Genomic DNA, 24558 nt, shown 5'->3' with positions numbered 1-24558 from the left:
TTTTCATCCCTTTGCCAGGCTGGGTCCAGTCCCAGAGAGCAGCTCCAGCTCCAAGGCTGCTCAGGATGCTGCTTGCCACAGGGGGTTATGAAGAGCGGCTGCCTGTTCAACAGTCAAGCATGATTCACACAACAGGCTGCTCGTTCCATAAGCAAAGCATGTGGTTTCAAAAACCAGATGCAATCCGAGTGCCAACGCATTAATTAATTATCACACACTTCCTTTTATGTCTCCCCGCTCATGTTTTGGAAGCATTATGATAATTATTCACAGCATGTTCGGTGCCTCGGGTTTTGTAGAACAGCTCAGTGGGAACAGATACTTAAACACGCAGTTCCTCAGCCGGTTGAGATGCAGGAGCCAGCAACACGCCGTCTCCCGGAGCCCAACCCGGCCTGTTGCGTCCCGGACAGAGACGCAACGCCCCACGCACATCTTCCGCAGGGTCCCTGGCAGTGGGTGAGGTAAGCGCAGGGCTGCCCCAGGCTGAGTTTCCCAGGGCAGGCTCAGCGGCGAGACGGTTGTCGCGGCCCGCCGCAGGCCGCGTCACCATGGCAACCCTCAGGCAGCCGGGGGCGGGGCCGCCGGCTGGGCGAGGCCGCGGGAATTTAGAGCGCATGCGCCGCGCCGCTTCTCCCCGCCCGCGGTATCTCCGGGAACGGAGGGACGCTTTCGGCATGCGCATGCGCAAAGTGGATTCGGCGGCAATCCCCGGGCGGCGCATGCGCCCCGCGCCCCCCGGTCCCGCGTGGGTGTCTCGGTGGGGTGGGTAGGGGCTCTCGGTGGGCGGGGGAGGGGAGCTGAATGGAAACCGGAAGCGGAAGCGCTGCGCGCAAGTAAACCGCTTTTCCCTTCAGTCAGGCGGCTTCTCCCGTGCTTCCCTCTGTCCCCGAGCCACAACCGCCCTAACTGCCGCCGCCCCGCCCAACCGCCCGCCGGCAGGCAGCGAGAGAGCGGCCGCCAGCCGGGGGAGGGGCTCCTGCCCTCCGTGCCGCCGCCCTCGCTCCGTGGAGGTGCTGCCGGCCCCTCACCGCCTCGCCTGCCCGCGTCTGTGCTAGGCGACCGCGATGTCTGACAAGGAATTCATGTGGGCCCTCAAAAATGGAGACTTGGATGAGGTGAAGGATTATGTGGCCAAGGTAGGAAGCGGCGAAGGCCCGGGATGGGCGAGGCGGCGCTGTGAGCTGAGGAGGGAGGGATGTGCCCGGACGCTCCTCAGGGCCCTGCGTTCGGGGCTCGGCCGGGTGCGGCTGTGGGGGTGGCGGGAACCGCGACCTGCCAGGGTACAGACTCTGGGAACTTTCCGCGGCCGTGAGGGTCCAGGCGGTAGGGCACGCTTCCCCTCCCCCCCTCGAGGCCCTTTCGCTTCCTGGGTTTCTTCCTTTTCTCACCGGCAGCCCTACACCCCTCCTGCCCCTCTGCCCCCCAGTCGACCCTCGTGCATGCTGGTGAAGTTTGTTGTAGGTCAGTACGTGAAACTTTCTGGATTGACAGCCAATATCCTTATTCCTGCCCCGCTAATCGTGTGTGTATAGGCATATGTGTGGCCTTGGTTTGGTTATCCTTCTTCTTTATGCCTCAGGGCTCATCCTTAATAGGGTGATGCTAAGCTACTGGGTGTGTTGAGGCTTAGTGAATTAACCTTCTGTGAAGTATTTTGATATCTAGTTAGAGTGAGTGCTACAGGAAGAGTAGACATCTGCGTAATGGGTGAAAGGTCTTCAGGTACATTGTAGTATTTGGAGGCTGGATTCTGCCCTCATTTGCCTTGAGTTGTCAATGAGGTTTGTGGGGAAAAGTGCCCATACATAAGGGCAAGATTCTGCTTTAGTGAATCCTTAGTGTTCACATGTTATCTAGAAACTGTTATATCAGAGCAGAGGTTTACGTGTAATTTAGCTATAACTACTTAGATCTCTGAATAGTTAATGGTTGTCTTTGGGAGCCTGACACATGCTGACATATCTTGCTGTGATGATTTAAGTTCTTCCTACTCCAGTTGTCAACTGGTTGAAAGTTACGCAAACTTGCAGTGCTCTTGGAAGAAAGAAATGCATGCAAGTACTTCCAGCTGCTTTAGTACAAAGTCCAACAGCTTAGCTTGAATAGTCCTCTCTGAGAGCTTCAGCTGAGCTACTGGACTTCGCATCAAAGTGGCTGTGCACTCACATGCTCTGTCTATAAAGTGCTACAGTTAATAAATGGGAATAATGTAATTACCCCACTTGAGCTGTTTGTTAATGGTCCTGTACCTATGTCTATGTTGAATACTACGCTGATGTGTCTTATTTCTTCTCAGGTTTGGGAGCCTCCAGAGTGTTTCAGCAACAGATTTAGTTTTTCTTTCTACAGCTTTTACAGGAACTCCATATATATCTATAGAGAGCTCTCTGCACACCAGCAATTAGTGAATCCTTGTGTATGTATTGCCAAGGCAAAAACTTTGGCAGTAGCCACCTAGAGTCAGTTTATATCTACAAGATCACTGCAATACTACTAACAAAGCTTTTTTTTTTTTTTTTTTTTTATTTTCACCCTTCCTGAATGGCACTGAAACTCCTGTAACAAATGGATTTATGTGATGACTCCATCCACTGCAGCAAAAAAAAAGTCAAATAGTTAGTTCCATCTGCTATTGAAATAGGCTTGAGGCAGCTTGGATGATGCCATAGTAAAGAGACTGAAGTGCATCATCTCACTGCACTGATGAGGTAGAAACTTTTAAAAGAGAGATACTGTCTGTGGTTAGATGATTACAGTAAAAGAAGCCTACAATCCTTGAACAATCTTAGTATTTTAGAACTACTTCTAATGTAGAAGATGAATAAACTGTTGGAATTCTCTGCTTATTTGTGAGCAAAAATTGTTCATTATTTTCCCCCACTTGCAAATATGCTTTCTGTCATCAGCTGTTAAACATCCTACTTGTCAGTAACACAAGAAGTCTCATGTTTTCTTTTCAGTCCATTATGTTTGCTTGACAGATTGTGGGCTAGTAAACCCTTAGCCTGGTTTCCTGGGGAAACAAAGCTTATATAAGCAAGTTTTGATGGACCTTCTTCCTTCCTAATGGTTTGTTATTTTTCTTTGCTAATTTTTGTTAAGTTTTACAGGAGTACAGACAGATGCTGGTTGGTTTTGTGGAACTAAATGATGTAGAGGGAGGTACCTTCAAGGAATAAAAGAGTACAAGAATGAGCTTACGTTTTACTGCACAACAGGAAATGTGCATTGAGGGAGTGAGAGAACTCTCTAAATCCTCTGATGGTATGAGAAGCCTCAGTTGGAACTTCACATTCTTGATTCCTAAGTTAATGAAATATGTGAGGGCAAACTGTGCTTTGATAGTTACAGTTCTCAGAAAAATCTTTTCTGTGCTGCTTGTTTTCTTTTGACTGTCTTCCTTACCAGTTGTATGGCTTCTGCTCCCCACTGCTTTCCTGTTTCGAGTATGATATAATGTTCAGGAATTTTACTTTATATAAACTTTGCAGTAGTAGAAATTTCCTCTCCTTTTAATGTGGGAGACAGTCTTATGTATCTTACAGTCTGCATCTTCATAGAATTTTTTCTTGTCGGTCTTCCTGAAGCTTTTGATTTCCAGCTTCTCTTTTTTTTTTTTGTTTTGTTTTTTTGTTCTAGTTTTGTTTCCCCACTAATTCACTGGAAACAGAGCAGCTTTTAACTATAATCATGTGTGCTGCCAATTACAGCATAAAGGGTTTGACCTCTGATTTTGCTTCGTATCTGAATGGCAGAGCTTGAAATGCTAACTAGATGACCATGGACAGGTTAAAAATAAAGAGTATAAACTGATGTAATCAGTCAGGTCATAAGAGTTCAGCTCTGATTATCAATCATGGCTTTTCTTCATTTGTGTGCAATAAGCTCTGGAGGTTGTGTCTTTGAAGTCATTAGAATATCTTTTTGTCATCTCAGATTTGGTTAGTAGGTACCAAGAAGGAGGTAGTTTATTGGCCCTCAGACTTTGATTCCAACAGCAGGTGAAACTTAAAGTATAATGTGAAAAACTTTCTTTTCAATGGCATGGTTTATCCTGTTTAAGTAGAGAAAGTTTCTGCCACTTTAACAGTTCTTGTACAAAGAAAGAATACAGAGGCAGAATGAAGAGTCTCCATTTGCATTGTATGTATTTCTATGTAGAGAGATCTTGCATTCTCCTGAAGATACTTTCTTCAGAAAGAATCTTTCACAGAAATGGGTAGTTCTGGAGTGCGGCAATGAAACATAGAAGTGCCAGATGATACTGCTTTGCTGCTTAGCCAAAGAGATCTTAGTGCTGCAAGTCTCTGCATTTGGAAGGTGGTGTTGGCTTCTACTTCATAAAAATGTGAAAGATTATTTGTATAGTTTGAATATTCCCGTAAAACTGCTTTCATTTTTGTAAGAAGCATTTTATTAGTCTCTACATCTCTCAACTTGTACTCATGTCAATATTTTCTTTATGGTAGGTGTTAATTTCTACTTAATTACTGTAGTTAGTGTGTTATGCTAGCGTTTAAGTATGGCGTAATGTATTTTTTATGATTACTAGATTAAAAAGCAGTTTTTACTGCATCTTTCTTTGGTGTCTTCCTTTTGAATACACCCAGCATTTGTTGGCTTCAGAGATGTCTGCAGGAATTGAAGGGATTGAAGGAATTCTGCACTCTTCCCACATACATCCACTCAAATTTTTAAAATTCCACCAGGAAGCAGAAACTTTCATGGTAACAGATCTAAGAAATATGCAGTTAAGTGAGTGGGGAGGACTCATGCAGGTTAGGGAAATCTGTTTCCCTTGACAGAGGGAACAGGGTGTTAAAAAGTACTAGTTAGAAGAAGAGCAAGGTGTATTAAACCTGTAGAACTATTTAACATTAATGGTGTTTACTCTTTTTCCTTTATCCTCATTCCTCAGCGGAACGAGATAAGCTTTTACAATTGCTTGAAAAGACTTCTGTCAACATGTACATGTAATGTTTGCAGTCAGCAGTAGATTTCTCAGGCTAAGTATAATTCCTGTTCAGTCACTAGGCACAAATTTTTTGGCAAGATAAACTTGGATTTGTAAGAAAGAGGTTACAGTAGATGTTTGTTCTAGAGTAATTTCATCTCCCGTAGTTTAACTGAGAATTCCTCACGTAGCTGCTGTAATCATCCCCTATATCGTTGCTTCCAAAACATACCACTGCTTATAGTTATGTTTGGTGAATCAATTTGCCTAATACTATAAGATAGGGCAGTCAACCAAACTGGAAGCACCAGATTTTCATTACCGAGAGGACTGGGAGGCTGAAGTGATAGTAGGCTGTGAAACAAATGTTTTTTAGAAAGTATATGTATGCTATGCTTGCCTAGTAGGCATTTCTGGTGTGGAGTCTTTTGTAAAATAACAAACCAAACAACCAAAATAAACAAAATCAGATCCTTAGAAGACCTTCAGTAACTCAGCTAAAACCAGCAACTACCTATTCATCCTTCACAAAATTGTGATACTACAATCTTGCAGGTTTGGGGATATAATGATGTTTGAATACATGTCTTGATAAATGAGGAAAATGTGAGTACTGCAAAGCTAACTGGAGAGACTAAAACAAAAAACACAGTTTAGAAATACCTTTTTGAAAAAGTGGTAGCAGTCAGGCATATAGTTAAGGTCTGAATGTTGTGAAAAAGAGAAGACTTAAAACATATCTGGGAAAGGAATCATTAGAATGGAAAAAATAAATAGCTTTAACTTTTGAGGGCTAATCTATATTCTTTTGAGTGTCTATTGAAATATCTTCTTCAGGAACAAATGAAATGAAAACAAACACTTACCTGGTCGTTATAAATGGGTGGATTACTTGAGTTACAGATTAACCATACCATGGATATGCTGGAGTTCACCTTGTATCACTATGTTGCATGCTGAAGTGTACTTCATTATTATGGCTACATTGGATTGCCTCTGGTTTGGAAACAGTTTTCTTGCTCTTAAGTGACAGTCTGAAAACCTTGCTGGTTTACAGGTAAGCATGAGTGTTATCTCAGTGGTTTGTCCAGGAGCATATCAGAGTTAGCACTGGCCTGGGAGCTGCTGGACTGAGTTTATCCCCTGTGGAGCCTCTTGGATATCTCTACATTGTAACGCATCAGTGTTATGCTGATACTTGTTCTATGTGGGTTTTTCTTTATCTAGAGTGTTCTAGGCCTTCTATTATTTTCATCATGGTTACTGTTGAGTGTGTTGGAGTGTGATTGCTAAAGATAGTTTATTTTACTGCTTCGTATTACTTAAACTTGGTGTTCAATTTACATTTTGTAAATTTGAACATGATGACCTAAACCTTTCTTTTATGAAACAAGACAGTTGCTATTGTAACTTGCTGCTAGCAGGTTCTATATTCATGGCAGAGTTATTCTTAACTAAAATGCCATGAATGTACTAGATAAACTTTCAGCGTGGCAGCTGCTGTTTAGTAGTGAGTACAATAAGGTGCATGAGGCTGATGAAAAACACCTTTTCAGCATGGCTAATTGATTTCCTCAGTCTGATCTGAAAGAGTCTGAGAATATGTGGCAAAGAATTGCTTGAAAATATTATTGATTTGTGCATCAGTTTTTTATATAGTTCATAGGAACAGTATGGAGTAAAAAACTAACCTGTAAACCTGGCGTTGTGGTGGAATCCATGACTTGCTGGCTGAATGAACATCCCAGATTTCTCAAATCTCTCTGTTTTGTGGACACACAGATATAACTGATTCTGAAGCCATTTTCATCTGAAATGTAAATGGAGTTCATAAGACTGATCATGAATCTGGGACTGCTAAATGTAGTAGAACCTTTCTGAGCTGTTGTTGTCAGGCCTATTGTAGTTTTATTCATTCAGTTGGCTTCTGTGCTCTGAAACTCCTGGTGGCTTTAAGAAATTGCCTAAGTATGTGAGTCATGTTTGACTTCTTTATGCCTAAATAAAAAATTAAGTACTTCCTTATTTGTTTCTGTTTGGGCTGTTCTTGTCATGCTGATTTGTCTGCTGTGTAACTGGTGTCTGCTGCAAAAAGTAGAGACAAGGTGATCAAGATAAGATTTTAATAAGACACTGGATTAAAATTTTTGTTACTGAAAGTTTTACTAATGCATTCCATTCCCTAAATTGAAAGTGAATTTTATCCCTGCTATGAATATGTCCTGTTTTATCTGAGTTTGTGGTCTCTAGCATATGCTTTACTAAGTATGACAGCACAAAGTTAGGAATAAGTTATGAATAACAAGCAGAGAATTCAATGGTGTGAGGAAAATATTTACTTCTAGTACTGCTCCTTTTCTTCCCACCCTCCTTATTCTAACCTCAGTTTTCCCTCTTGTGTCTGTTTTGTCTTTACTAAATGCTTGTTTTTCAAGCCTAGCTCTTGTCTTCCAATTCGGTTAATGTTGATTTCAACAGGAAGGCATATGGAAGATGAGCTAAGCTTTCTAAAAGTCCAAGAGAACAGCTCTGCAGTGGTTTGTGTCCTGTCTCCATATGGAACAATATGTGGAAAGTTGTGTTAGTTGTGAAGGCTATGCATTGAATGTTGACTTAGGTACCATGGGATTGGTGAGTCATGCAGGCCACATAAGTAAAAATACTGAATAAATAGATCTTGCAGCACTGTGAAAATACATAAATAAGGAATCCCTTGGACAGTTCACAATAGACCAAACAATTTCTGTATGCTTATTCTGAAGGAGCCTATGCTTAGCTGTTAAAGTATCAGACTTAAAGGTCAAATATTCTACCCAAGTTTAAGCAGAACATAGTAGACTGAGAAATGCAGGATTCTGAAGTCCAAGAATTTTTATGAGACTGAAAGGCACTTTGAAGGTGTAGATGACAGGTCAGAAGAGGAAATTAGGAAAGATACAAAAACCTAGGGGATGTCTAAAATTGTATTGTTTAAGTCACATATACATGGGTTTTTTATGCATCCCTAGATGAGTGTTCATAGCAGGCTTTTTAGGGCTTATGTTTATGCTTGTTTGAGCTTCTGAATATGCATCCCAACAAAAGTGTGAACAGTTACTTCTTTGTACCTAATTTGTACACTTCCAAAGTGGAAGGTTTGTACTGTTGTTCTTAATTTTTCTTTCTCACCCCCAGCAAAAGCTTCACATTGAATCTGGTGTTTACCAGCCAATACAATTCTGTGGAAAGAGGCAGTTGTCATTTATGTAGACAGATCTTCTGTTACTAGGACAAAAGCATTAACTGGAATTAATAAGTGCTGATAACTGACCAGTCTGTTATATAACAATTGTTTTGCTTACAAGTTGCAGTTTCAGCAGTTTTGAACAATTAGATATTTTTCTGCTTTAGCTTGTTATGAGGACAGTAGGTACAAATTAACACAGTTCATCTTAAAAAGAGTTTGAAATTTTTTTTGGATACTGGATATGCTATCAGCTCCTTTCTTTTTACTGCAAATTGATACTAAAACCTATGTTGATTGTGACCACCAATAACAAATTCTGCAATCACATGCCAGGAATGGGGAGGGGAAAAATGGTTTCCTTTAAATGTTTAAGGGACCAATATCTGTGTTTGTGTCTGACGCAGTGAAGATCTATAGATCTCTGACTTGGAAAGCAATCAGTTTTAATAAGTTACAGTTGTTGTCTTAATTATCAATTTGACTGGAATGCTCCTGCATGTGTTTTGAGGGTTTTGATTGGTTTTTTTGGCTGTTTGGATTTGTTTTGGTTTTTTGTTTTGTTTTGGTTTTTTGTTTGTTTTGTTTTTTAACGAAGAAAAGGACAGCAAATAACTTGGTGTTATCCTGAACAGAGTTAAAATCTGGATGAAGGGAGTGGGAAGGGAGAGAAATATGGTCTTGTAAACTCATAATGCATATGAATATGGCTTTGAAGTAACATGCGGGACTTGGGGTTTGGTGCTTTTTAGCACTATGTCTGTTTTTACAGTCTATATTAGTCTTTTTTATGCAGTGTAATTCCTTAATTCAGTCCAGTACATAACGTGCCAAGGATTATTGCATTTCTCCAAATAAATGATTTTTGGTAACTATTTTGCTGCAAGAAGCATTAGAGTATTTTTTGTCTGTACTTATGTACATTGCTGCCTTCCTCACTGGTTGCAGGCCAAAAGGGAAATGGTGAAATCATTTTACTTAGCCTTCAGCTACACTTTGAAAATCAATAGAGTAATTGCATGCAGTGGTTAATAAGCTGAACAGACAAAAACATCACTAGAAAGGTATTCAGGAGATGTGTGTATCGTACTTGCAGCTAAAGTTCAAAGAATATTCTAATGTGTATCTAATTATGGACTCAGTTTATAAAACATAATTGTGTGCTCAAAGCTTTTTGTAAGCTAAGATCAAGCCTTGATAATTATTGTTGAATGACTGATACTTTCACCAAACTCCAGTAATTTATGAACTTGCTTTTTAAGATACTTGTTGCCTATAAATTAGTGATTAGCTTCAAGGAGGAAAGATGAGCTGGAATGCCATTTGAGACAAAAGAGAGAACTGTCCATAGAACAGTTACCATAGCATATCTCTTCTAAACTGGTTTGTTAGTGATGCTATGAACACAAATACTGTGGACAATAAATGTTTAAAAAGGATCTTTATATTTGCTCAGAAACACTTCCAATACTTGATTCAGGTAATGCAATCAGGAGAAGGAAGTTTCTATGAAAAAGACAGATCAGGAGAGTTCCTGTGAGCTCAGATCTGCATTTCTATGTATGCCATGAAATAAATCACAGGATCCTTCACTTTTAAGTGAGGTGTTTGGGAGAACCTTTATTTCTTGGATTGCTGACTTCTCACTAACTTCAGTAATAGTATTAACTCTTCCTTGGCTAAAGGGATGGATATTTAACATTGTTTAAAAAACTGGAATTTGGCTGGTAATAAAGCATTAATTGTCTATTACTTAAATTTGTCTTGGAGATTGAAATTAAATGTATTGACTGTTAAGTTACTAAGTATGTTCCATTAGTTGGAGTAGAACATGAAATACAGTGCAGTTCTTGTTACAAGTTAGTACATTACTGTTGAAAATGCTTTAGTATATGTGATTCCTGGTGAAATCTAAGGAAAATAGCATAACTGTCTTGGATGGATTATTTACATTTGAAAAGTGCAGTATCGATATTGGTAAGTTTCAGTTGAAGTATTAACAGTGAAGCTGAATACATCAAGTGTATATAGTTGGTTTACATAGTCATTCTGTGTATTTAATGTGTGCTCTTTTAAAGTATATGCTCCTTAGAAAGCAGCATTTTTTAAATGGTTTTTAAAATAACTTTTCTGATTAAGTTTTTTACTTCAATGTTTTGTTTCTTGTATAATTCTAATCATCAGCTGCTTCAGCATGTCAACAAAGATCTGTGTTAAGGCACAAAACTTCTAGAACTCATACTGCTTTTGATATTTCTTTTTTATGTATTGCTGTGTGAATAAAATGTAAACTCAATGCCTTTTAATCTTATGTGAAAACCTCGTTAGAAACTAAACTTGATTTCTTTCGCAGAACATTTGATCTTACCTTGGATATATCCTTTGCTCAGTTTCTAGAAAAGTAAGTCATGCTTATGATGCTAAGCCCCAATTATGACATTTAAATTCAGTATTATTTTTAAACTATACTAGTAATTTTTGGAAGATATACTCATCTTCCTGTTTATCTTCTCATATTATCATGAAGGAGCACAACATTAATTTTGAGAACTCATATTTATTATTGTGGGGGTTTTTTTAATTATTGTTAGTTTTTCCGATCATGCATAAAGGTCAAAATATGAAGCTGGCATAAATTGAAACTGAAACACAGTAGCTGGCGCCTACTGTTCTCCTAGAAGGAAAACAGTCACTTCCTATGCATTCTTTGGACAGCTTGTACTGAAGGATTTTAATACAGATGTTGATTTGGGGGCTCTTACCATAACTGAAAATGCTTTAATTCAGAACTAACAACTAAGTGCAGATTGGATGGTGATGACTTTTATTCTTTACTCAGCTTGTTAACTTTTGGAGCAATGATCTAATGATGGAAATAGCCAGAATCCTATTACTAAACCTTTGGTTTGTTTTATCCCTGAACTTATTTTTTTACTCTAATACAAACTTAGTGGTACCAAAGAAGTGAAGCAAGGTACAGTGTATTTTTGTGTGTCCAGACTTTCCTTCAGAGTTCTACAACTAGATGATCTGTCATTTTAAGCTTGAATTTGTGAAACTACATGAACAGGTGTTTTGTAGGAGATTTTTCTGGTTTGATACTGTCATCTGTTGTCAGTCTGCTGATGGTACATTACTGAATTACTTGAGACCTCGTCTGGTTCCTGATTTAAGTACAGTTGTGTTTAATGGATACAGTACTTAATGCATCTCTTTAGAGTGAACCTTAGTTTTGTGTCAATGTATACAGTCACTAGATCTGGCAATGATTTCTTAGGAATTGGTGATTAAATGGTTTTATTTTTGGTTGTCCCCCCTCTGTAGTGTCTGACAGGCAGGCCCTGGTGCTATAACTAAAGCATGTTAACTTTAATTCCAAGTTCAAACAATTCTAAGCAGAGGTAGTTTAGAAAGCATGTCTGATCATCAACTGTTTCAGTTCATGAACTGGAATATTTACTGCACTAACGTTCATCAGTTGAAGTAGTAGTTTGGACAGAGAGTCTCTCATTAGAAGCAATAATACCTTTGTCAGCAACAGCTTATTTTGTCCGAACTAGTTGTTGCCATTGCTCTGAGCTGTTGACTAAGAGGCAAGTGCTTTTGGACAAAACTTTTGAACAGGAGTTCATAAGAGCTAAGAGAATCTGCAAAACTGGTCCCCTCGTTCCTGTTTCATCACTTGCTGATGCAAATAGTGAGTGGTTTCCACTATTTCTTACTCAAATCTTAATTAGATTGCAGATTGGGGGTAAAGGGGAAGTAGTGAGAACAACTTTTCAATAATGCATATATTTGACACACTTCTGAAGTTGGGATTGTAGCACAAGTTTCTAGAAGGTGTAGCTAGGAAACAGTAAGTTCACTATGGTTCTACATAGTAATCTGTATGTCAGGTTTGTTTGTTTCAAAAATGCTGATAAAACAACTGAAGCACAGATGTCTCAGTAGTTCAGTTTATTTAGCAGTTTGTTTCTAGAATTGTATTATTTTGACTGAGATAAAGGACTTTAGATTGCATTTGACTATAATTGGACAAGCTAGATACTTTTTTACCACTAACAAATAAAACCTGTAAAGTATGCTTATTAAGTGTATTTTTGTTGACTTAAGCCAAAACAAGTGTAGAGGTGCTTATAAAAGCTTTTCAGAGTACTTTAAATACTGTATCAGGATAGGCAAAATCCATCATCACGTTCATCATTCATTCTCTTAACTTGTGTAGACCAAGTACTTGTGTTATCATTAGCAGTTGAGGCTTCTATCAAAGTAGAAAATTGCAAAGTAGATACCCATTTTAAACATACAGAGACATCTACATCTGTCTGCTCTGGTTGTAGAATTTGCTGTTGATTGCCAACTGGAGAGACTCACATTATCATCAGAACAGATACCTCTTTAAGATAAACCTGTGAGGGTCTTGTAGAAAGAATGTTATGCTCAAGTTCTTTGAGCAGCCTTTTTTTCAACTTTTTAAATACTGAAGCTAAGATGGATGTGGTGAGCAAAACTTACAGCAAAGACTAGATGTAGATCCAGAACAGCAATGAAAAGTTGCTACTGATATCTGGAGCCTCTTCCATAGAGATTTAACTTTCTGTATTCAAGGAAGGTGTAAAGAGAGCTCATACTAAATATTTCCCAAAGCATACAGGGTAGAAAGAAGACAGCTAGGAGAAAATTCCTTGTTTCTCCAAAAGAGGACAGGGAAAAAAGAAAACCTGGTAGTGTGAAAAAAGATGTTATTAAATGTCTCTTACCATGAAAGCAAAGATAATCAATAGAAAGGCTTAGCTAATACAGTTGCTCTTGGACATTAAACAAAAAACCAAAGAATTTCTAGATCTTTTTAAATTCTCTAAGTGGAAAGAAGTTATCCCATACAATAAATCTAGCTCATTTGCTTTTGTTCCATTGTCTGTAGACAACTGTGGTGTACCCAGGCTGCAGTTGGAAAACTACTGGAATGGTCAGAATTTGCTGAACCACCGAGCAACAGCAGCAGTAGTGTCTTTGCTGCAGGCTGAATGAGACAGGTTTACACTAATATATCTAGTGGACTGAAAGTAAGTAATTTTTTGAAAATTTAAATGAAAACTTGGATCCTGCACAGAATTATTGCAGTTGCCATGGGAAACTACCTACTTGCAGTTCAGTGAGTTCATTTCTCAGCTTTGACAGGCACTTATTGCTGGTTTTTAACTGAAGAAATCTGCTTCAAAATCATAAGCAGTCCACAAGTTGTAACACTTAGTCTTTTTCTTTCCCTTTCTGCTCTTTAGACTTAACCCAACCTTTGAATTATTAGTTGCTTCACCATGTTCCACTCTTGTTCTTAGGCTGAATATTGATCAGTGGCAACTGGATCATTTTTCTTGTGAATCAGAAGATAGAGATAAGAAAATTTGAGACTCAATAACCTTGCTGAGCAGAATATATAGAAAACTGTTGCTTCTCCGTAGGCCTTGTGCATTGTTTACCGAGTATTTATTTTTACACATCAGGTTGAGTGGAAATGTGGATATGTGGATATTATCTTCCTCATCTGCTCTGTATTTCTTAGTTCTGTAATCCCTGAAGCATCATATGTCAAGAGTTTTTTCCTCTTACAGGAAAAAAAAAGTACAAAATTTTAAATAACATGCTGCACTGACTTGTGTTACAAGCTGGTCATTTGAATTGGTTTTGTTTCCAAATAATAAAAATGGGCAGGAATGAGAAAATGGAATGTTAGTCTAGGGTTATGATGAAGTACCCAGAAGCTTACAAAAATGGTTTCCTTGTCTACTAAACTAGTGGTTCAGTTATCTTTAGGTTTGTATTAAGACAGCTGATGTGAGGGCATGTCTACTGTAGCAATTTAAAACTGAGTCAGCATCAGTACTGGATGCAGATGTTTAACCTGTCTGCTCTACCCAGCAGAAACTGTTTCAGGCCGGTGCTTCATTTCAGTTACCATGACTAAATTTCTAGATAAAATTGTATAACCAGCTTGTAGGAGGAGATTAATTTATTGTCTGACTACTCAAAAGTGGTTTGAGTACTGTAAATTTTAACACTTGAAAACTAGAAATAAGTTTTCTGTGAAAAGCCATTAGGCTTGAATTACTGAATTAATTTTAAGGGTATTTCTCTCAGTAATCTCCAAGGACCTGTGAAAGTGCCAGTGCAGATTTTGGTTGACTAAATCAGTTTATATGTTGGCAAGAATGAAAACTACTGCTTTGAAGTCAGTGCTGCTTATTAGACCCTCTGACTATTCTATAGGGGGCAAAAGTCAGTTGAACTACAACACCATTTTAAAAGACTGGAATGTTGTGGGATCATTGAACATAATGCCTCAAGTGCAGAGCTGGTGAATACTTCCACATAGTGAGATCTGTTGCTAAGAAATGTGTTCAGATTTCTTCAACATATTTTACAGAAAAACATTCGAACAGAAGACACCTACAAATCCAGCTTTGAGTTCAGGTAAGCAGTATGTGAATCAGCTCTTTGGCAGTCATTAGGTGAGAGGTAGGGTTAAAGGACAGAATACATATGGAGCCATTCCAGAGGCACACTGAGGAGGATAAAAGCACTCCATCAGGTCATGGGGGGTATCCAGGCTCTCTGCATATAAACCCCTAGAAAGTTTTAATAGTGAGAAAATTTCAATAGTAAGAAAACTGGGGTAGTACCACTTGAGTTTTCAATGGTAAACCTCATCTTAGGTTTTTGTGCTGGCAAAAGTGAAAAATGAAACTTTCTTTCTCATAGCATTCAATTTTATTTTTTCTCAAGTCTAAAGTAAGCTACTTGAAAAATGGGTTATTTGAGGTTCAAGTTCTGTGCTTAAGCAACTGATTGGTAGAAGAATAATTCAGGGAATCATAGAATCATTTTGGTTGGGAAAGACCTTTAAGATCATCAAGTCCAACCATTGATCTAGCACTGTCAAGTCCACCTCTAAACCATGCTCCTGAGAACCTCTTGTACACATCTTTGTAACACCTTCAGGGATGGTGACTCCACCACTTCCCTGGACAGCCTGTTCCAGTTCCTGTTTCTGTGAAGAAATTTTTCCTAATATTCAATCTAAACCTCCCCTGGCACAACTTCAGGCCATTTCATCTTGTCCTGTCAAAGGTATAAAATTCTGTTTCTGGGATAGAAGATCAGATTTCCTTTTTTTGGTATTGTTTGAATATAGATGAGATGATACTGCAGCCTGTCTAAAGAAGGTTAAGGTGCTTCAGGGTCTTCCATTTGCATTCTAGGACTCACTTACGACAGCATGAGAAATGTTGAGTTGAGAGAGTGCTTTTCAAGGCCATTACTTATACGTACAACTTATGTCCCTGGTCACATATTTTGATGAATATGTAGCCAGTACATAGAGTTACACAGAAGGTGAAAGCAAAATGGTCCACTGGGAGGAATGTAGAAGCATAGCACAAATGCGTAGCGGTGGAGGTATGGCAGCCAAAGTTCAGTTGAAGCTGAAACTAGCAAGGAATCTTAAGGGCAGTAGAAGTGCCTAGTACATTGATAATTAAAGGAAGGCAAGGGAAGGTCTGGACCTACTACTGTATGACTCAGAGGACCTCCTGATAAATTATGTAAAAGTTTTTTTCCCTCTGTTCTTATTGGTAAGGCTTTCCAGGTCATTCCTCCTATTAAGAAAGTCTTTGGTAATGAAGCACTATCCAGAGTATGAGAAGATGGAGTTAGGGAATTCCTTAAGTAGACTGGAACATATATCAGTCCATGGGATCAGGTGAGATGCATCTGAAGGTGCTGATGGACCTATCTGGTGTCTTTGTGAGACTGTCCTGTCATATTTGACTCGGGGAATGAATGTTCCTGATCAATCTGAAAAAGCAAACATCATACTCATATTCAAGAATGATGAGAAGGAAGATCTGAGGAGCTGTAGCTGAGTCATCTTAGCCTCAGTCTCTGAGAAGCAAAGACTCTTTGTCCTAGAACCCATTTGACAAGAACTTTGCTGTAAGGATACGGTGAGAGACTATGCCAAAGTTTGGTGTATAAACTGGGTAAGTGGGCTGTAAGGTTGGTGGAAGATTGGCTGGGCTGTGGGATTCAAAGGGTTGTTATGGCAGCATCACTTTTAAGTGATGGCTGGTTACCAGTGGCATCTATCAAGGGTTGCTATTGGTAGTATTGCTTAACATTTTTATTGGTAACCTAGGCAATGGGATGTCCTTGGTCAGGACACCAGAATAGAAGGAGTAAACATGTACAAGTTGGGGACTAATTTGCTATGTAGGAGCTTTTTGGAAAATGACTTCAGAGTCCTCCTGGACATCAAACTGCAGATGAGTCCACAGTGCACACTTGTGTTATTGAAGGCCAGCAGCATACTGGGCTGTATTAACAAGAAAATAGCCAGCAGGTTGAAAGAAAATTTTCCCATATGACTTCTGAGGCTGCATATGAATATTGTGCCCAGTTCTGGGCTTCCTAGTTGAAGAAAGGCATTGGCGTACCAGGACATGTACAGAATCAAAAGATTTGGGGGCTATCAGGATTGCTGAGGACAAACAAGGTGATGGTGTCAGAATTGTGGTGGTTTGGGGTTGTTTTTTGTTTTTTTGTGGGTTTTTTGTTTGTGTGGGGTGTTTTTGTTTTTGCTTTGTGTTGTTTGTTTGGGTTTGGTTCATTTTGGTTTTTTTCCCTCTGAAGACAAGATAAAGGGAAGATGTTATTGTTGTCTTTCTGTACCAAGGGCAAGATAAAGAGAAGTCTGCTTAAAGGTGCACAGTGAAAATGTAAGAGGCAACAGTTCTAGTTGGAATGTGAGACATTCCAGTTAGGTATAAGAGAAAAATGTTCCAACATAAGGATGATCAAGCCCTGGGAATAGCTTGTGTCTAGAGAGCTTGTGGAATTGTCCATCCTCAGAAGTGTATGGAACTCAGCTGGGCAATGTCCTGAGCAGCCTGATCTGATTTGACCTACTTTGAGCAGTTGTTGGAGTAGATAGCCTCCAGAGTTCCCTTTCAACCTTAAATAGTCTGTGATTCCATGAGTCAGTAGACTTGCAAGCTTGTAGAATTAAACTGTCCTTATATTTTTAGATTATTAGTCAGGTCTCAGAAGTGTGGTATTTGAGTTTTCTGTCATTACAGCCAGTGTTTATGACCCATGGATTAGTTATGTAGAAACGTTGTCCTACCATCTTTACTGTTGCAGGAAGCAGAATAAGAGCAGAAGATTTTGGGTTATTTACAATATTCTTAAGCTCAGAATTATGTCAGAAATTATAGAATCATTGACTTTGAAGAACAGAAGTCTTAGAAATTTTTTTCCAGTTGTTCCTGCTGCATTGTTTTTAAGGATTCTCAGTCATGGTGTTTAGGTCTGCAGTGTTAGAGAGGTAACTTCTGGATTAGATGACCACAGAGCAAAAAATGTGACAGCAATAAACAGTTAAAAAGTCTATGCACATACAATACAGGTTAAGCAGTGAAGTTCAGATTAAATTCTTAAAATACAGCTATTTTGAGAATACGACTAGAATGGCAAAGATAGCTAAATGTATTTTTATCTACAGAGTTGTTATATGTTGTTTGGTTTTGTGGTGTTCGGTTTGGGGCTTTTTGTTTGTTTGTGGGATTTTTGTTTGGTTAGTTTTGTTTGTTTTGTTTTAAGTCATTCCAGAGATGGATGAACCTGGAAAAAGTTATACTGGAGAATGATTGGAGGGGTGTGTGAGTTGACTCAGACATTGAGATAAGGAAGGAGAGTGTTAGAAAATAAATACACAAATTCTTCCATGCCTCCTGGTTCCCCACTGTGGAAGTGCAAGATTGCCTACTAAATCCTGTTAGAGTATATGGCTAATTTTTTTCCAAGGTATGGTTTGCCCAAGTTTGCTCCCCCTTCAGAAGACTAAGTGTTTTCAAATCTTAGGTTATCTACGTTCCACTTAAAAACATAAAACTCAGTCTTTCAGACAATGATTTAGGTGTAAAAGCTAAAAATAAGTTAGATTGGAAGAAAATATTTCATTCAGTGGATACCAATATAGTTTCTGTTGTGTCAAACTGTGTCTTCAGGTTGTATCCAACAGCATAAATTACAGCTTACTTGTGCCAGTTTCAGTTTACAGAGTAAAATTTAAATTGGGACACCTAACCATGCTATTTGCAATCTCCGCATTCAGAATATCGAAGTGTAGGAAAGATTTTTACATTTCAGTTATACCTTGATCATTGCTATTGACTGTATCAAAGCTTGCCTGGATAGCTATGAGGAATTTCTATTTTTTTTTTCTTTTTAAAGATATCTTGTGAAGATGAACATAGAAACCAGGTGCTACACTGAATTTTACCTGTTTGTTTTCAAATGCTTCTACTGGCATAAAATCCCAGGAGGATTTTTTTTTTTTTTTCCTTTTTTGTTACATCATGCACTTTAAAGTGAAGAATGTTGCTAACATTGCATAAAGGAATATTACACATGTGCTCCTTCTGATATAATGGCCATGCACTCTGATGTGATGAAGAAACAAAAAGGTATAAGACCTAAAGTTTACTTTTCTCTTTCATCCACACATATTGTTTCTACACCTGAGGAATACAAATGCTCAAAACCTGGGATGCTCCTGCTTTCTGCAAGTTGAATCTTAACATCTTTTGCTTTAGATCTGTGCAATGAGGTTGGTTGGAAACACTTCTGATGAACTATCTCACTTAATTACTTTGTTGGATTTTTAAAAACAAATATGACCAGTATGAACAAAAGTCTGTGGGGAAGTCATGAAGTGTTATGTAGAAGTAGTGTCCTCAATATGCCACAAGATATTGCAAATATCTCATCCATAGGACGCGAACTTTTCTTTATAGACAAAGGATTTTTCACTCTTCCTCATTGCCACTCAGACAACAGCAACGAAGTTATTGCTATATTTAAAATGTCAGAGTTAACTAACACTTCATAAGAATGGCCAGCCTTTGTATGTGAAGAGATGGAAGTAATGCAAGAGACTGTGCAGACAGTTCATCTTTTTCCAGACTAATGGAGACAAGAATGACCTGGAGTGCTTCCTTGCACTCTTAAAGGCATCTGACTGCATGGAATCTGGTTTCCTTCATTAAAACTGGAATGGAAGAAGTGCATTAAATGAGGAGATAAAGTTATTTTTGTGTGACAGGATAAGTACAGATGGGGATATAGAGTTGTTTCTAAATATGAAAGAGCATTTTAATGCCACCAGTATTACAGATACTGCTCTACTAATACAGTTAACCTATGCAATAGGATTTAATGAGGTCACAATTTTCAGTTTCTATTTCTGTGGTAGAACTGCAGTGTAAATCCCAGCTACTTATTTCTGGTGTGTTCAGATGCCAAGTGGTGAATCAGATGAAGGAACAGATTCAGCTGGGAAGAAAACTATCAAGTTAATTCTCAGACTGATTAGCTCATCATTCAGCCACTAGTTCTGATGCAGGGGTGGGAAGGATCAGGCTGTGGCTCGGAGTAATGATACTGCAACTGCTACACAGGAGAAAGTCAGTTCTAAACTGATGAGTGAACTGTGACATTAGTAGCATGGCAGTAATGTTCTGGAGCAATATTATTGTCAAACCACTGTGCCCAGGTGAATAGCTGCCTCAGATTTGGTTTTGGTTGGTGTGCCACTGCCAAGTAAGCCTGTGTTTGAAGTACGTGGATTATGCTGTAGGGATGCTAGAGTGGCGCTAGATGAGTTTAGTTTTAGCTCATTTGGGTTTAAATGTTAATGCTTGTGAAACTGTCAGTAACTGGGAAAGAGGGGAGTTAGCAGGTAAAGCAAGACAAAGGGAGATGTGGAATACAGTCTGTGTAACAGAGAACCTACAGAAAAGGTAGGGGCTGTTCAAGGACAGCGTTGGTTTGGTGTGCTTAAATAATCTGCCTGGAAAATAATGAGCTTTGGAATTTTAAATTTATGGCTAAACTTGTTAATTCAACATTTTCAATTATCTGAGGTCATAATGTGTATTAAGGACAAAGTCTGTGACATCTGATTTGTTCTGCTAAGTAGAGCTGCAAAAAAATAAGGAATTAAATTTGGCAGAATTTATTCAATCTGTTAAAGTGCTGATCCTTCTAGACTGTTCTGAGACATCCAGCAGGTGTAGCAGGAGGGCAGCTTGGCTGCCAGGGAACTCTTCTCTGAGCTCAGATACAAAGAGGGGGGACATGAAAAGTGAAGGTGAGGGTGGGTACCCAGGAAGAATATAGGCCCTTTCCCAGGGTATAACTAAAAAAGCCAAAGATTGATTGGAGTTAAACTGGAAAAGGACATGAGACGCGACCGGAGTTTTTGTGCAGGTACATTGCCAAGAAAAGGTGGAGCAAGGAAAATGTGTGTGATGGAGAGCAGTGGAAGAATTAAGTTCAAGGGTAACTAATTTTGACAGTACTCAAGACATTAGTTAGAACAGATCTTCTTATGGATTGAATTGCTCGATTACAGAAAGAGGATGGTAGCTGCTTTCAGAGGATGCTATAATGAACCCTACTATTAGTTATTTTAAAAGCAGAGAAAACTCCTGAAAGTATTTAGAACTGAGCTTCCAAGTTTTTCTTTTCTTGTCCTTCCGTGATAAGTTGATAGCCAGCTTTCAACTGAGGCTGATACTTGAAGTTCTTCTAAACAAATATTCTGCTGTTATCTGTGTATGAGTAAAGAGGTGATTATGTCTTTCCTATTTAAAGGGCAAATTCCTTTCTGAGGCTTTGCACAAACACTTACACAATTGTTAGTGAATTTTAAGTCCACTCTAGAAAGTGAAAATAAATAATTTTCTTTCAGGAGAGATGTGGCCTTCAACTGACGATACATTTTCTTGTGAAGTTGGGGTGAATCTTTGATTCTGACTTAAATACATCTCTCATAACGTATACTCTCATAACGATTAACCTTGTTTCTGCTCTGTTAGGTTCCAGAAGATGACAAAAGTCCCATAAAACTCCTGGGAGAATCATTCTATCACTTTCTGTCTAATATACATAAAATTTTGTGTGTGGGTGTGAAGGAAAAGTCATGCTCCCCTTTGGCAGGTTCTGACCATATGCCTGTGTGGAGTATGGCCTTTTTTAAGGAAACCTTTAGCAGCTATTTAGTACAGTCTTGGTTTCAGCCTCCCAAAATATTGGTTACTTTGCTGTCTCAGAGGTCTGTATTGAGAATCATCACCTGATAGGATTGCTGATTGCCAAGTTCTTAACGTGCAGTATGATGTCTTTGACTGATATGATTTAAAAATACAGTAATTTCTGAAAACTTTACATAGAGAACTCCTTTTTTTTGGAATCTTCTGTGCTGTTTCCTGCCTCGATCTGTTGCAGAGCTTGAGAGACTGCTTTGTGTCATTCTGTGATTCTGTTGTCATAATTAGCCACACTTTCACCAGAGCTATGTTATTTATTTATTTATGAGAGGGGCTCAAATCTTGACCTGTGCTTAGATTTTTCCTTTATAATATGAAGATGTGAATTGGCATTTGGAACTTGTTGCTATAGCTACAATATATAATTTCTTGGCTAATGTGAACCTTTGAGTTCTCTAGTCCGTTCTCTAGTCATTCATTTTTCAGATGCCACCATATAGAGAAGATGCATTTCCTATACAAAATGTAGTCTGTCATGGCTGGCCAGTCTGTCAAAACTGAGAACCCAGCTGCTCATGTATGTCAAAATCTCTCCCTGGCTTAGCTGAATGGAATGTTGCAAGTGGAAGAGCAAGAGAAACCAACTTGGAGTGCTCATCCAGTGAAGACAAAAATCAACACCCACAAGATTGTATATCCTAATCTTAAAGGAGAACAGCAGCTTGTTTAGATAATCATTGACAACCTTATCTAGGATGTTAGATGTGTTTCACATCACTGTCTAGCCAAGTAAAGGGTTTATTGTGGCAGCTGTGGTAACTACCTTGTTTGACACAAGTGTACTACCAATTTGGATCATGACAGTTCAACCAGTTTTCTGACTTTCCCATTTTATAGGTGATTTTATATGCAACTTGTATCCTGAAGACTTAATTAAACACATAAATGGCAGCTGGTGAAGATAAAGACTGAATATTTTATATATTGAAAACTGTGAAAAGCCCTGCAAGTTTTCTGACATACTTGTGTTAGAGACTGCATTTAAAGCAGATGCTTGTGCTAGGGTTTGGTCCCTGTATATGAAATTGATTGATTTGTCTTTATACTTCTGTGTGTCTTGGGTGGGGAGCAGGAAAGGCCAAATGAAGCTTTATAACGTTCCGTGGTCTGTTTTACAGTGGCTTTTCACACCCATGAAACAACTGGATATTTAGCTTTGTTTATTGTAGAACCTAGGAGTACTTGCTTATTTTTGTAACTTATTAGATATCCTTGCTTTATTAATTTGGACTAAAAGGTTATGATGTTTGAATGCTGTTGATATATTTTTCTTAGTGCTAGTATTCAAATCCAGGAGTCTGTGTTTGGGACATCTTGTTTACAGACTTTTTGCTAGATACTCCCCCATAAACAAGCTTTCATCCTCTTTAAGGGAAACTTGGGAAACTTGGTGTTTGGGTGTTGGGTTTTTTTTCCCTTCCAAAGGTTCATTGTCCAGCAGGAACTTATTCCACAACCAGCTTAGGAGAGAACAAAGGGATCTGTGGTGTATTCTTTAAAATTAAGAAGAAAAAAAAGAAGCAAACCTATAATGTAAACCAATAAGCCAAATAGTATTTACAAGCTTAAGGAAGGGAAAGCTTTGCAGGACTGTCCTAATCTTATGATGTGATGATTCTAAATTTCTTTTTGAGTGTGGACTTTGTAGCTGTAGTGTGTGCTATGCCAGCAGTTAGCTCGCTTGTTCTTCTCCTCTGCTCCCTTATTTACTACTTCTTAGCATGCATCAGACATCGCAGGAGTTTTTAGAACCTGTTTTGGGGTAGTGATTGCATAGCTTTTAGATGGTTGGCTTCCTAAACTTATGCATCCCAATCCTTATGTAACTGCATACATCATGTGCTATTTAAATGCTACTTGTTTTTAAATTGATGGGAAGTGGCAAGGTGCGAGTAAGAATATGGGTAAAGCTAAACTTGGTAGATAAGCTAAGTACATGCTGCTTCCCTATGCACTTTTCCAACCAGTGTGGCTATTTGTGTGCTGTTAGTGTACTGTGATCTGGATTTTGGTTTATTTAATTGGAACACAGTTGTTAACATATCCCCACCAACATTTTGTACTGAAATTCAGCAAAAGAGAAATTACATTACAACACTGTTTACCAGTAAAGTTGTTGCAGGTGAAGAGTTAGACCTTCAGTTAGTTATATTGGAATTTTTGTTATAAACTATTATATAGTGTTGAAAGTCCACATAGCTAAAACTATGGTGTAGTTTGTTTAGAAGTACAATTTGTTGCTGTTCTGAAAATCATAGATAAAAGGAAAGCTATCTTTTTCTTGATGTCCAACAAGCTTCAGAAGCTGTGGTCGTATTTCATGGTCAGTAATAGCAGTTTTTCTGGTTGTGCTACTTGCAACTACTTCATGCTATTTTGAAGGCAGAACCTTCAATAGCATGAGGATCAGGTCCTGACCTCTGAGACCACAGAATGTAGAGTATTTTAGTTAAACACTTGAAGTTAAACACTGTTGTGTTGCTTTGACTTTCAGCAGAGCATATTATGAGAAGAATTGAATATTGTATTGATAGCAGAGGAGAATTCTGAGGGCATCTTGTTATTTGGCCAGTAGTATCAAACTGATAATATAGAACATCAAATGCAGGGTAAGATTCCTTCTGATGGTCTCCCCTTCCATTCTTAGAAGGGAGGTGAAATCTGAAAGATGTATGTCAAGCTCTCTATTCTGTGAACTTTCTATAGAGATCTGGGGCAGGAGTGAGGGAACTGCAGGGGCTCTGTAGAGAAGTAGGATTTAGTGCTGTGGCTGAAATTCTTGTGATTATTTTTCTCTGGAGATGGCAGGACTTGAGGTATGATGCTAAATTTAGCCACTCCTTAAAATACAAATGTTACTTGCGCATACGAACAAGAAGTCACTTACCACACAGCTTGTCAGTATTTGGTTTCCAGTAACTTCTTGTCATTACTGAAGTGCTGCAAATCAGTTTATCCTTAGTTGCACAACCCAAGGTGAAGAAACAAAGCTGATTAGGCACTCAGTAAATTAAATTTTGTTTACGCCCTAAGAGATGTCTCAATCCACCAGTATGAGTGGCATTACAATACAGCTTCCTGTGTCCTGATTTGGTTGTCTTCAGACTTTTTTGTATCATGTAGAACTGACAGGTGCTGTTTATAAAATGGAATGGACTGTATCATAATTGGTTTTTAAATTATGGGTGGGCTGTACTAACTTGCTTAGT

General features: G+C 38.7%; 1 protein-coding gene across 1 annotated transcript in view; it reads left to right on the top strand.

Annotated features, from left to right (window-relative positions):
* Window positions 1–914: 914 nt before the first annotated feature.
* The window catches only part of MTPN (myotrophin), a 41073-nt gene continuing 17429 nt past the window's right edge, over window positions 915–24558 (top strand). The window contains exon 1 of the mRNA XM_080363903.1: window positions 915–1139. Within this exon, the coding sequence (XP_080220029.1) occupies window positions 1068–1139 (72 nt within the window). The 5' untranslated portion in view covers window positions 915–1067. The remainder of the gene's footprint in view (window positions 1140–24558) is intronic.

Source organism: Nesoenas mayeri, assembly GCF_963082525.1.
Source record: "Nesoenas mayeri genome assembly, chromosome: 1".
NCBI classification, from domain to species: Eukaryota; Metazoa; Chordata; class Aves; order Columbiformes; family Columbidae; genus Nesoenas; species Nesoenas mayeri.
This window is presented reverse-complemented; position numbering and strand designations above follow the sequence as displayed.